The sequence below is a fragment of the Dermacentor silvarum genome, chromosome 10, assembly GCF_013339745.2.
Source record: "Dermacentor silvarum isolate Dsil-2018 chromosome 10, BIME_Dsil_1.4, whole genome shotgun sequence".
Classification (NCBI taxonomy): domain Eukaryota; kingdom Metazoa; phylum Arthropoda; class Arachnida; order Ixodida; family Ixodidae; genus Dermacentor; species Dermacentor silvarum.
The window spans coordinates 84,464,377-84,478,636 of NC_051163.1; the positions used below are offsets into that span (position 1 = coordinate 84,464,377).

Here is a 14,260-nt window from a genome sequence, read left to right on the forward strand (position 1 = left end):
GAGGAAGAAATTAAGAAAGCTTAAAGAGATGTACAGAAAAATTATGGAAGGAAAAATATGCATACCCGAGTAACGCTAACAGGCTAGGCGACTGTCTCCACCCCACTTAAAAGGGATTGCCAATTAAGCACCATCATCTTCATCGTGTTTTCTCGCACGCTAGGACGCATCTATAGAGCATTCTTCCTCTGCAAGCTAGCAACCACTGGCGTGGATCCGTGGTAGAGCGACTCCCGTGCAATGGGCCCGGGCTCGATGGGCAATGGGCCCGGGCCGGACTGAGGTATTTTTCTTCTCATTCCCGGCGATAGCTGCGACGGACAGCTGCGACGAACGTGGCGACACCATCGCCAACCGAAACCGCTATTGGAACGTTTTCAGAACAGCTTACGCTGTGAAATTTTTGTAATGGTGCTCAAATGACTGACCTGTGCTGCCGCAGCAGCAAATGCGTCAGAAGCGCAGTCCGGAAGACCTCCGCATTTTCTGGCGTGTAGAATATGGACCAGGCGAATCCCACAAGTTTCAACTCGTAACACTTGTGCTCCCGCAGCTCGAAGCAGCCCTTGGAGAGCAAGAGATTCCACAGTTCAAGCTCGTTATAAAGCCAGCAGGGGTTATTGGGTTGCCACGTGCACGAGCGTTCATAGCCGTCATCGTCACCGTCATCGGGGTCGTCGTCTCCGCCATCCTTACAGAGTAGACCTGAGACAGATGAACGGATGTCGGTGGTCAAACAAAACTAAGCCAGTCCACTGCGCACTTATGCCGGAAAGGCTGATCTGGCCTTGTTTAAACGGCGTTTATTCGGTAGCCCTTTCGGACTGCTGATCGTGGCTACTGTTGCCTTGCGAACCAACTTCCAACAAAATAAAGGGCAGATCTAATTTCTCCTACAGCCAATCTGCTTAGATATGGTATATAAAGCTGAGTTACAATATACATATTTCTTGTTCATAATGTACTTTTAATATATTATTTGATTCATGGTGTATTGCCTGGTTTAACCTAACTTTAAAAAAATAGTGCACGAGGCACCATTAACTTTTTCATACATGACACGCGCCAGACACCAGGTGCCGAGGGTGTCCACCACTTCCTGCGAAAAGTTATGCAGATACTAGGCACTGTAGGAGTTGACGTTATGCCAAGCATTGCGAAGTGTGGTAGGAGGATGACCTGTGATCGGTGTGTGGGGCCGAAAAGCGCGGGAGTGCGCGTGGCTAGTGCGCGTGCCGCGTGAGACCATCTAGAACGGCGAGGCAGCCAAGCTGACAGAACGGCGTAGTGCGACGAGATGGAGCGGATCGAACACCTGCCCACGTCCTGGCATCCCGGTCCTGTACTGCAAACCGGGCGCCGCCCCGGCTTCTACCATCGTCGCGGATCCTGCTGGGCTGAGTGTCGTCCCGGCTCACACGACCGCTGCCATGCTGCCAGGCTCGGACTACGTCCCAGAGCTGACGCTCCGGAACCGGGCTTCGCCCTCGTGCCACCCTGAACTTGGACCGGGCCGCTGCTGTCCAGGTTGACCCGAACACCTGCCGGAGCTGTGAACCTGCGGCTGGACCGGGTCCTGCCTATTGGTGCGTCGCCAACCGCCGCCCGTACTTACCGGCTGTCGAAGCCAAGTCCTCCGAGCCATCACCACAAGGTCTGAACTCCTAATTGAAATTGATGATGATGATTATTATTGTGGTTTATTGGCTCAAGGGCCAGATGTGGCCAAAGAGTGCCAAGACAATGGTAATGGCTTGTTAGGGGTGCATGAATAGTGAATTATATGAACATTAGATGTAGCATGGCTGTGAAGGGGCCTAAAAACAGTCGCTGTAAAGTGCGTAAAATCTACATGTAATAAGATTATGGCGATGACTAATTATGTGTACTATGGACATGAAACAATGCATTGCGAAAAAATCTTACGACACAAAATATTACAGATGAAAAAATTGGCCATAAGCACAAGTGCCTAAACAGAGCCCTTGAAACACAAGGACCTGGAGGCATGTGCATAAAAAAAAGACTATCACAGCAACATTCTTTGGAGAGAGGATGCGCTACGAACTTATTGGGCTACTAACATGCAGGACCACATCTTTCAAGAAATCGAGGACCGCGTTGGTGTAAAAGAGTGGTTCTTTACCAAGAAACATGAAGAGATGGAGTGGGACACAATGGCGGTATGCAAGAGGAAAATGTTTCGGCTTCCAGACAGTCCAGGAGGACGTGGAGGACGGTGAGCATCTCGCCACTATCTACCACAGGTTGGAGGATCATTACCATTCGATAGAACATTGTGAGTACCATATGTGTGTCCTATTCTGAGATGACAGATTAGGACATCATTTCGTCGTGTTTTCGTTGTAGAGGGCCAGAAACCTAACTGTGGCTTAATCAAGTGGAGCTTATTTGTTTCGGCGTCCCACAAGCATTGCCAGTGGCTTCGCAATTTGTTTCGTAGGAAAGGCTTCAGATCTGTAGCAGGGACAGCAGCGGGAAAACCAATACCTTGCGGTGCCATTGATTTGGTGATTTCGTCGGCAAGCACATTACCCTCGATTCCTCTATGGCCGGGAACCCAGCATATTATTACATGTCTATGAGATAGGTAAATGTTACACAAGAGTGAGTAAAGCTGAATAAAAACAGGATACTTACGCTTTTGTAAAGACGTTAGCGCTTTTACAAGACTCAACGAGTCTGGATATTATTGCCTTTTGTAGTTTCAATTCCTCTACATGTTTCACCGCAGACAGTACTGCGTATGCTTCTGCTCTGAAGATACTTGTTAGGGGGTTCAATACGTCAGATTTAGAAAAAGAGGGGCCAACAGCCGCGTAAGATATGCCAGCATGGGACTTGGATGCGTCGGTGTAGAATTCCGAGCACGAGTACTTCGATTGAAGTTCGCGGAAATACATTGCAATTTCGAGCTCGGGAGCGTGCTTTGTGACCTCTAGACAGGATAGATCACATTCTATCACCTGCCACTCCCAGGGCTGTGAGAGCTCAGCTGGAGGCATTAGGCGATGTTCTAGAAGTGAGACATCCATCTCTTCGCTAAGTTCTCTCACACGCAGTGAGAAAGGCCACCTCATAGAGGTTACATTATAGAAAAGCGTTGCACACTTCAAATCATGAACGATTATAGAACAAGGATGTTCCCGATCGGAGTGCACTTTGAGAAAATAGGTGAAGCTGATGTATGTTCTCTGGAGATGGAGTGACCACTCATTTGATTCTACGTATAAGCTTTCGACGGGGCTTGTTCTGAATGGGCCAGTGGCCAGGCGGATACCCAGATGGTGGACAGGATCTAGCATTTTTAGCACGCTCGGTGCAGCAGAGTGATATACCACAGCACCATAGTCCAATCGTGACCGAATGAGGCTCTTGTGAAGATTCATTAAACACTTCCTGTCGCTGCCCCAGGATGTGCGAGATAAAATTTTCAGTAAGTTCATTGTTTTTAGGCATTTAGCCTTGTGATGTTTTATGTGGTGGATGAAAGTAAGCGTAGAGTCAAGTATGATGCCTAAAACTTGGGTTTGTTCATAGGTATTTGTTGTCCATACATTTCGACAGTGGGATCTGCAACGAGACCTTTCTTCCTGGGGAAGAGAACACAAGAACTTTTGTGGGGGTTTACTTCGAACCCGTTGTCGTCCGCCCACTTAGACACTTCGTTCAACCCCTGCTGTACCTGCCTCTCGCACACTGCGAGGTTACAGGACTTGAAGCCTATTTGTATATCATACACGTAGATGGAATAAAAAATAGCTGGTGGTAACGAAGCACGAAGCGTGTTCATTTTAGCGATAAAGAGTATGCAACTGAGCACGCCTCCCTGGGGTACACCAGTTTCCTGCACAAAAGGTCGTGATAAAACATTGCCAACTCGAACACGGAATGTGTGATTCAGCAGTTAACTTTTAATCACATTTAACATATTACCCCGTATACCAAAGTGGGAGAGGTTTCTCACTATTCCAAACCGCCATGTGGTATCATAGGCCTTTTCCATGACTAGAAATACAGACAGAAATAACTGTTTGTGAACAAAAGCTTCGCGTATCTGCGCCTCAATACATATCAAATGGTCAGTGGTGGATCGACCCTTGCGAAAATCGCACTGGTATGGGTCAAGCAGTTTGTTTGATTCTTAGAAGTGTAGTAGTCGATGGTTTATAATTTTTTCGAAGACAGAGACAGCTTGTTAGTGCTATGGGCAGATAACTCGATACAGACGACGGATCCTTGCCCTGCATGACGATAGGGATCACTTTGGCCTCTTTCCAGGCAGAGGGGATCTCGGCCAGAACAACATACAGCGTTGTAGAAGGAAAGGATGGTTTTCCGTGTTTCATGGGGAAGGTGCTTCAGCATTTCATATAGTATGCGGTCAGAGCCTGGGGCAGATTGGTTGCCACAGGTGAGTGATGCATGCAGCTCTGCTAGAGAGAAAGGTAAGTTATATGGCTTGTTGCCGGGGCTTTTTTCGGTGTAGTTTGTTTTTCTATTACTGCTTTGTATTTCGTAAATGCTGGAGAATAGTGCAATGAACTGGACACATGTTCAAAATGTGCACCCAGATAGTTCGCATGGTCTTCCAAGCTGTCGCCCTGTGTGTTTACCAAAAGGAGTGAATATGTGTGTCGTCCTCTTACCTTGTTAACCCTGTTCCAGACTTTGGGCTCATCTGTATACGAGTGTATACCTGATAAAAAATTCTACCAACTCTCTCTTCTGGCCTGTCGGCGCGTTCTCCTGCCTTGGGACTTTATGTTCTTAAAATTGATAAGATCCTCCGCAGTAGGAGAATCGCGTAGCAACCCCCCATGCTTTGTTCTGTTTCCTACGAGCGTTCCTACACTCGTCGTTCCATCATGGGACATGGCGTTTGCATCCCACACCAGGTATCTCGGATATGCATTTAGAAGCGGCATCAATAATGACGGAAGTAAAATATTCCACGGCAGCATCAATTCCTAACGAAGACATGTCGGCCCAGGAGATACTACTAGTAAGAGTTCGAAATTTCTCCCAATCGGCTGTATCAACCTTCCATCGAGGGGCTTGTGGTGAAGACTCATTTTCTTTGGTTGTTCTCAGTAGCATGTGGAAGTGATCGCTCCCGTAAGGATTTTTGGTAACTTCCCATTTAAGTTCAGATAATAGAGACGGGGAAGCTATGCTAAGATCAATCGAAGAAAAGGTTCTGTTTGCAAGACAGTAAAATGTAGGTTCCTTCTTATTCAGGAGACACGCACCAGAGGAGAAAAGAAATTGTTCAACAGGACGACCTCGCGCATCGATACGAGAGTCGCCCCACAGACTGCTTTGCGCATTGAAATCGCCAAGAACGAGATAAGGCTCTGGCAATTCGTCTATAAAGGACTGAAATTCATGTTTATGTAGGTGGTAATGTGGGGGTATGTAAAGTGATCAAATGGTGATGAGTTTGTTTAGAAGAACAAGTCGAACTGCCACTGCTTCAAGGGGCATTTGTAGCTGCAAACATTGACAAGCTATGCTTTTTCGGATTGCAATGGCAACACTGCCTGATGATGCGACAGCATCATCGCGATCTTTACGAAACGTAACATACTGTCGGTGAAAGCTTGCATGTTTCGATTTTAAGTGTGCTTCCTGTACACACAGCACTTTTGGATTGTGTTGGTAAAGAAGTTCTTGGATATCGTCGAGGTTCCTAAGAAGGCCTCTGACGTTCCATTGTATGATTTGTGTATCTATAATGAAAGTAAATTGGTGCTGTGTGTACTGAAGAAGGAAGTATTGCTTTAGATTACGGAGACCTTTCCAGGCCCCGTAACTCGGGATTTGTCCTTTCTGAAGCAGTCGAGGGAGCCTCGCCGCTCCTTAGGCGCTTGGTGCGCCGTCGGGATGGCTGTAGTGTCCATTGCCTCTTGCGAAGCGCCGGACACGCGCTCTTGCGAGCGGGAAGTTTCGCGAGAAAGTCTCGCCGCGAAGAACGAGACATTTGCACCCACCAGCCCGGAGGTCGATGGGGCTGCCTTTGGGCCTGAGCGCCGCCGGCTGTTGCCAGCGCTAGCAGGGGCCGGTGAGGTAGCCTTGACTGCACCCACGGTGGGAGCTGCTGGCGGGCCTGTGGGTTCGCTACGCGTAGCGCGGGCTGCCACCGAGGACTGTTGTGGTGCCGGCAACCCTAGGGTAACCAGGCCTGTTTGCTGGTTGGGTGGACTAGACTTAGCTGCTTCCACCCTGGTGGCAGAAGCCGCAAGCGACCGCTCGCTGTGTGCGGGCTGTGCAGGTGGCAGTAGCCGCTGCGACGCTGCCCCTTGACGCACCGCATCAGCATAAGTTGTCGTGTGGAATGGTGAGCACCTTTTGCGTGCTTCCCTGAACGATATGTTTTCGCGGACTTTCAGTGTTAGAATTTCTTTTTCTTTTTTCCAGCTTGGACAGGACCGGGGTATGATGGATGGTCACCATCGCAATTAACGCAGTGAGGTGTGGCCTGACAATTGTCTGAGGCATGGCCTTATATTCCACACTTAGCACAGGTGAGTCGACCACGGCAGCTCTGCGATCCATAACCGAATCTTTGGCATTCGTAGCATCACCTAGGATTTGGGATGTATGGTCTTATAGCTATCTTTGTGTAGCCTGTTTCAATGCTTTGTGGAAAAACGCTCAGTTCAAAGGTAAGTATCAGGAGTTTCGTGAGAATTTCTTTGCTGTCCCGTCTCATAACAATGCACAGCACATTCGTGACGTTTTACTCCTTCCATCCTTCCAGCAGTTCGCTTTCAGATAGGTCTGTGAGGTCTGCTTGAGATACTATCGAACTTACAGTGTTCATGGACCGATGCGGTGAAACGGTAACTGGGACATCACCAAAAGTAACATGCTTGCCGAGTCTATTGTATTGCTCTTTATCACGTAGCTCAAGGAGAAGGTCCCCGCTTGGCATTTTGGTGACCTTGTAGCCAGGGCCTAGCCTGTTGGACAAGCTTTTTGCAACTAAAAATGGGAATATGGTTCTTGCTATTTTTTCGGTTCTTTCACTGTGGACTACTTGAAAACGTGGGAAAATGTCTTTGGGTCAGGTTCTCATCAGGAATCTCATCGGTGCGTCCCCTCCTCTGAGGGAGACGATCAAGAAGCTGGGGAAAAGCGGGGGTTCCCATAGCAGTTTGGCGTACTTCGGCAGCAATGGCAGCCACCCACCAGGGAGTCCAACAAGGGGACGCTGCAGCACTTAACGTGTAAGGATTCAGGCGCCAGCCGTACATTGCTGATATAACCTTATATAGAAACCCAAGAGAGGGCGCCTACACAAGGTTAACCCAAGCCGCCTATGAAAAGTGAGGAAGTAAATGAAGAGAAGAGGTGACAGGACAGTGAAGACAGAAAAATAGAGCAGAGAAAGATCGGAGAGGGGGACAGGAAGACACGACCACCGATTTCCCCCGGGTGGGTCAGTCCGGGGGTGCCGTCTATGTGAAGCAGAGGCCAAAGAGGTGTGTTGCCTCCGCCGGGGGGTCTTAAAGGTCCAAACACCCGGCATTAGCTCAACCTCCAGGATCCCCCTTTCCCCCGACACGTCTAAGCCACGCACGGCTACGCGTGGGATGGTCCAACCCCCGTGTGCTCGGGTCCGTGGTGTCGCAACACACCAAACGCCTGCTGACGCAGACGCCCCTGCGGGGCCCAATTGGAATTGCGAGTTCTCGTGCGTGACAGTCACTGCCTACGACCCAAGATTATTTGTATGGTCCAAGTGTTCCCCGTGTTAGTCCTATGTGCCGTTTCGTGTTATATAGACGTATTTGTCTCTCTGTGTGCCTTCTTGTGCGTCTGGCTGAACTGCGCCCACGCAGTTTCCCACAGAAGGCAATTGGCTATCCAGCCCCAGTCGGGGCTTTTCAGAGGTACCAGATCAGAAAGCGTGTATGTGTGTAAAGTAAGCAATTGTGTCTTATGCGAGCCCTCTATAATACGACACAAGACATTGCCATGTCGAGACTTAGGTACATGTCATTCCTTTTATGCCATTCATGTCATGCAGTGTACGTCATGAGTACGTCACGTTTGTGCGTTTCGGATATAATTTATTTAAATTAACACCACGCCAGCAAGTCGGCGGAAGAGACTAGAGCATTACATACATGTCAGTGACGTCATGCTTAATCAAGGAAGTCATGTGCTGTATGCATGTCATGGATATCCTAATCAAATCCATTCAAATTTGATCCAGTTGAAGGAACGATCACGACGGCGTAAGACGCTAGATAAATTCAAATCGTCTAAAGCAGGCAAATGCTTCGCAATAAAATTCCGTGTTGGTGACTAACGAAGCGAAAAGGTAACGAAACATTAGAATGTGTTCCCTAGTACAACGACCTATGAGCCTACAGGGGTTAGAGAAGTTAGAGAATAATATCGTCCGCAAGAAACACGCAATATGCATGTATCCATATAACCTACTTTAATGTAGCCAAGTAGTCCGAATATTGTTACCGTCCCCCAGGGGCGTAGCCAGACTGGGGGGGGGGGGGGGGGGGGCGCAAGCGTCTGCTTTTCTCTACGTGACGTGTTCGATGATAAATATCGGTAGTTTAAGTAGACTCTATACATGTATATCTCTGACATGGGACCCCCCCCCCCCTCGCGTGTGCTTGTGAGGCGATTAAGTAAAACGTAAAGTAAGCTCAGTAACACAGTAAGTACGACAGGTACAGTGGGCATTTGGAGCACCGGTCTTTCATCGCGCCAATGAATGGACCAGTCTTCGAAAACGAATTTGAAGAAACATTCGTTTCCCTTTAATTACTTCTTCAGTTTTCCTTTAATTCAGTTTCCCTTTAATTACTTATCTCCACCTAGCGGATTTCCGCTGAATATAACATCATACACTTGCCTTTGCTTCGAGTTGTCGACAAATTCGACTTGGCCCTGCCATCTGCTAGCCGCCTGGTTAGCTCAGATGGTAGAGCGGCTGCCCCGGAAAGGTGGTGGTCCCGGGTTCGAGTCCCGGACCAGGACGAATTTTTCTTCAACTGCGAGGATTTCTTTCGATGAACCCGGTTGGGTTTCCATTGTAGCAAATTGCTACATTTGGGTGGATGTCTCAGTTTCCCTTTAAATAGGAAGCGGCCTTGTACCTCACAGAATCTCGACTGATTGGTGTACTAGTGATGCAGGAATGGACTCCGGTCTTGTTCAGTGCATAGTGCACATAATTAATTTCTCAGGACGCGTGAACTCCGACGAGAACTGTCAGCGCCTGCAACAAGTTTACTTACGCTGTACTGCGCACAGCAGTAATCCATGCTTGTCGGCTGCCTCTTTCGTGCATTCTGTTGCGAGTCAGCGGAATTTCACTGCTGGCATCAACCCCTTCGTGTGTACATTGCTGGTTTGGGATTCCACAACATAACAGAAACTACCAGCCTTCCGTATATGCTGGTTGGGATTCAACAAAACAGTAACTACCAGCCTTCCGTAGGGGCGCAATCGCATACAAAGGACGTTTCGAGCGCAGACTAGATCCTGCGCGAGCGCGGCCTAACCGGCACCTGAAGGGAAGCGGCGGAAATGTATACCGGAAATTTAGACCGCCTGGGGTCCTTAACGTGCACCTAAATCTAAACGGGCCTCGAGCATTTTCGCCTTCATCTAAAATGCTGCTGCCGCATTTGTTGCTTGAGAATTCGGCCACCGCAATACGGCCGCCACTATCTCGCCCAAAACCTCACAGAGTGTCAAAGCCTTGACAAACACCGTGACAGTTTTTTCCATATGCAGACATGATTCGCTGTAAATTACCAACCCAACCGGAAGCGCCCAGGAATAAAATTGTGATAGTAGCACCGGTTTCTTGAATTATGTCAGCGCGAAGCGACGAGAACAACGGGTGGGTAAGGGGGGGGGGGGGGTTGCGCAACAAATTTCGGGGGGGTTCAACCCACCCCCCCCCCCTATGGCTACGCCCCTGCCGTCCCCAGTTGTGTCGAGTCCTACCGAAGAGGTGTGGAGGGAGCCAGTCACACTGACAATTTCAGGGAGACGAGATTGCGATTCAGACTTCGTGGAAATGCAGGTATACCCGGTACTAAACAAATGGCCAAGCGATTGAAAGAAATACGGGAAAGTGGTAGGACAAGTAATATAAGTGAACATTACGCAAATGAGAAACCTAAAGGTGACATATCCGTCCAGATGTCATGCCGGAATGTGCAAAATGTGAACCACAAGCAAGCCGGTGTCACCAAGAGCACTGCGACGCTGAAGTCAACTCAAGCGAGATATCAGCGCCAACGCCCGAAGGGGCTAGAAAACAATGAAAGCCGGCCGACCTCGACAGGTCCGGATATGCTATCAGAAGCTTGGTCCTTGTGGGGTGCCAAAAACTACCATGACTGGCAGGGAAGCATTGTAACGTGCAACGTGAAACAGTAATCCGGTTGAAGTCATGAAAGCATGGGTGACTAGAATCACGATGCCGTTTCTCGATCACGATGCCACAGACCGTTACAAAATGTACGGGAAGAAACGGAACGCGTCGAGCATAGCTGAACTTGTATTACCCTGGTTGGCCTCCCCGAGTTCAGGGTTGTATTTATTTACATGTCTTCAAACTAAGAAAACGTGCGGTATATACTTCGGGAGTAATAAACACGACACCTAGGCTCGGTGTTTGGCTACCCAGGTGTTCGGTTACTTCTTGCATGTGCGATGTGCAGCTGAAAAGATGGTCAGAGTGAACCACAGCTTCGTGCAATATAGTTCACAAATATGTTCACCGAATGCTTTTCTATCTTGGGTTTAACGCCAAATGCAATGATTAGTCTGCAGAGATGTCCTCGTACTGACAAAACTGAAAGGCATATCTGCCTAGAGGGAAAAAAACGTAAAAAGAGAATTGTCGTTACCAAACTTGCGACGCCGTTTCTGAGAATCACGGGATGTCGACCGAGTTCCACGGGATGTGGAAGGAGATTCCGCCGTGGCGGCTTCAGCCCTGGCAGAGGGCCTTGCTCTTCCTCCTCCGAGTGCGCGGCGGAAAGCGCCGCTGAAAATCTGTTGAATTTCGTTGTTGCACGGCTCATACAGGTTGCACAGGCTTCTCAGCAAAGCCATATATTCGGGAGTGAGAACGTTGGTGCCACGTGGCGCCTGCCTCGATGTGCTTGCCATTTTCTGCACCGAAAGAAAAAGAAAGAAAAAAAGTCGGAGCTTCGCCCAACAGGCGAAGCATCAATTGCGATAGCAAATTAGTAAAGAGCTTTACGGAGTAAGGATAGTAGTTTTATAGGCTGCATAAACTTGGACACTTTCGCTTACTAACTGAATTAAGAAGCATGATGTAAGCGCGCACAAGCAAGCATGAGTAGATCACTCGATGACCGCAGACAACCACTGTCAAAATGCTGGCGTGCGCAAGCGCGGCGGCACCAGCGACCCATGGTTCGTGCGGTCTATCGCTTCATCGGAAACTAAGCGGCGAAGTATACGGTTTCAAGATACGGTTCGCGCGACAGCCGGAAGACGCGCCAGAACAAGTACACAGTTGGTGGCAAAGTGGAAACCACGCCACCTCCATCCTGTGCTGCCTTCGCGCTTTCCTCCTTCCACGTGGGAGATTGAGTGTCCAGTTCGCCTTGCGCCCGGTCACAAGATAGGCATTTGGTGCCGCAGCTAAACGTCACCTCCGCTCCCTGCCTGCCATCACGCCACGGCGTTTCGCACTACGGAAGACACCGCGTTTGCTACGGCGCGGCGACGATTTCATTGTCGCTGGAATTTATACGACCCTCACGGCGATAACGATGACGGCAGAAATTCGCTTGGAGTGTCCATATAATTGCTATGGCCATAAAATAAAACTAGGTGTAAACACGCTTTTTTAAACAGTTCCTGCAGTTATTGGCAGTGTGCATTAAAGACTGTCGACGGTAATGTGGTAAGCTTTCCAAGGGTGTAAAAACACTATTGTCGAAGACGTTTATTTAGAATCTGCAGTGTTCATTTTGTGACCGCCGATGTTTCAGCTATATGCCATGTAATACTGTCCCCTGTATCGGCCTATTTTGCAATGACACCCGCTCGCGAAAGTCTGCCACGAGCATGACGAATGTATGACGACTGCGCAGGGACGACGCAAAAAGAAACAAGGAACGACGAAGGCACACCGAGATGACGATTCTGAAATTATGACAGTTTAACGACGACGTGATGACTGTACTAGGCAGAAAAAACTAGGATGACGAGGGTAACTAAGACGACGGTATGGATGAAGAATACTAAATGGCGACCGAGCTAGAACGACGTTATGATGGCATGGCGACGGCGGCATAGTCCCGACATAATTGCGACAGCCGAATTATGACAATGTTCATTAAATTACGTCGATGGAACGACGAAGGCAATATTGTGCATGTAGTGCGGTTAAAACCATATCGCACACCAGAATAGTCGTGGTTTCCGGACCATTACGTTTCTCCTGCGACAAGTCTTTCTGCCCGTCCATGTTTTGTTTAGCATCGAGTCGATGCTCTTCTGGGAGGAGGGGTAATGCCACGCGCTTGTGCCACTTGCTCCCAGAAGAAGAGGAGGACAGTCTTGTTCACGAGCTAGCGCCTTGGCCTTTTTGTCGGTGCTGCGCTGCCCCTTTGGCGACTCAGAGTTACCTTAACGGCCTCTTTTAGAAGTCGCCTGTGTATTAAACGTGAGAATATGATGATGATGGTATGAGGACAATGGCATGACGGCGATAAATTTCGGAGGGTCGTATGGCGACACTGGAAAAAAATGATCGCCATATCCAAGAAGTGAATGATGAGTGGGCGAAGCTCCGCAGGTAATCTGGTATACCGTGAATCCTCCGTAGATTTAGCCCACTCGGTCATCATACAAAGATGTGACACAAACACGAGAGTGTGGTGTGATTATATATACATTATATACACAATGTTTCATTATTTACACATGGGGCACATGATTTTGCTCAAGAGCTCTACGAAACACAAGGAGGGGCTTCCCCCGATTCTGTTTTAGTCATATATGACGTTAAGCTCAGGAGAACGTTTCCCTTTAGGTATAACGGCATTGTGGTGCGTAAAGTACCTAGCCAAGGGATTGTGAATGAGATGTAGTCTAAATTTCGAGAAGGCGATGTCTATACAACGTCCCCTGATGGTGGTGGGCCGTTTGTATTCATATGAAATGTACCAGAGATCGTAGCAGGACGTCATTTGTTGGACTAGTGAGTCGTCGTTCATGATGTCCACGTTAATGTCTCCGGTGAGCACGATGGGGCCGTGTTTGTATTCAGTTCCATATTGCAGCATCGCCTACTCGATCTACGTGACAATGTTTCTCTTGGACAGGTTAGGTGCCAGGTACATAGTCAGGTTAGGTGCCAGGTACATAGTCATAGACCCTGCGGTCTTGACGGCGAGCGCGCGCTGCAGCCGCTTTGCGAGCCCTCCGCTCCGCCGCCGCCTTGTGGAGCGAGCGCCGCCGCGCCATCTAGTGGCCGCCATTCAAATCAAACGAGAGCACAGCTGCGCCTCTAGCGGGAGCGGCGAGTACTAGCGTGGCTACAACGGCGCGACGGGGGACAAGGCTCGACCCTAAGGAGCTTCGCCCCTAAAATGACAATACACTGACGATACGCCATAACGTGCACGATAACACAATTGGTGTCCGCAGGTAGTCATCAGTTTTGATCACTATGTTAGTGTATGTGGCTAGGTAGATAGGCTCTCAATGGCTAAAGTTCATAAAGAAAGCTTATCGATTAAAGAGTTGTCGCAGTTTCACCCGAAAGGCGAAGGATCAATTGCGATAGCAGATTCGTAGAGAGCTATACGGAGTAAGGATAGTAGTTTTAACAGCTGTATAAACTTGGTCATGCAGCAGCACCGGCAACACACAGAACTGTAGTCGACGCCGTCGGTGTTTTGCCCGCGTTCGCATCAAACGCGCGCGGCGTTGGTGACTTTTGCCGGTGCCTCTGGGGCAGCTCGGAGGTTTTCGACGAGATCAGAATGGGACACTCGTCGAGCGTCGAGCTGCGTCGAAAATCTTACCCACCTTCTCGCCTCGCAACGTTTTTATATAAATACGCATTTGGTGCCGCAGCTAAACGTCGCACCCCTTACAAAAGGCACAAAAACGTATTGGGCTTATTTCGCGCTTTGCTCGGTGCTACTCGTATGCGAAGTTGAGATCGATTATACACGCCATTTCTGTGCGTTTTATCCGC

The 14,260-nt window shown here is 48.9% G+C and overlaps 1 protein-coding gene across 1 annotated transcript in view; it reads right to left on the reverse strand.

Moving 5' to 3' along the window:
• The window catches only part of LOC125941055 (uncharacterized), an 82,833-nt gene that overhangs the window by 52,594 nt on the left and 15,979 nt on the right, over positions 1 to 14,260 (reverse strand). Inside the window, exons 2-3 of the mRNA XM_049657975.1 lie at positions 10,923 to 11,190; positions 429 to 705 (exon numbers count right to left, since the gene is read on the reverse strand). Of these exons, the coding sequence (XP_049513932.1) occupies positions 429 to 705; positions 10,923 to 11,187 (542 nt within the window). The 5' untranslated portion in view covers positions 11,188 to 11,190. The remainder of the gene's footprint in view (positions 1 to 428; positions 706 to 10,922; positions 11,191 to 14,260) is intronic.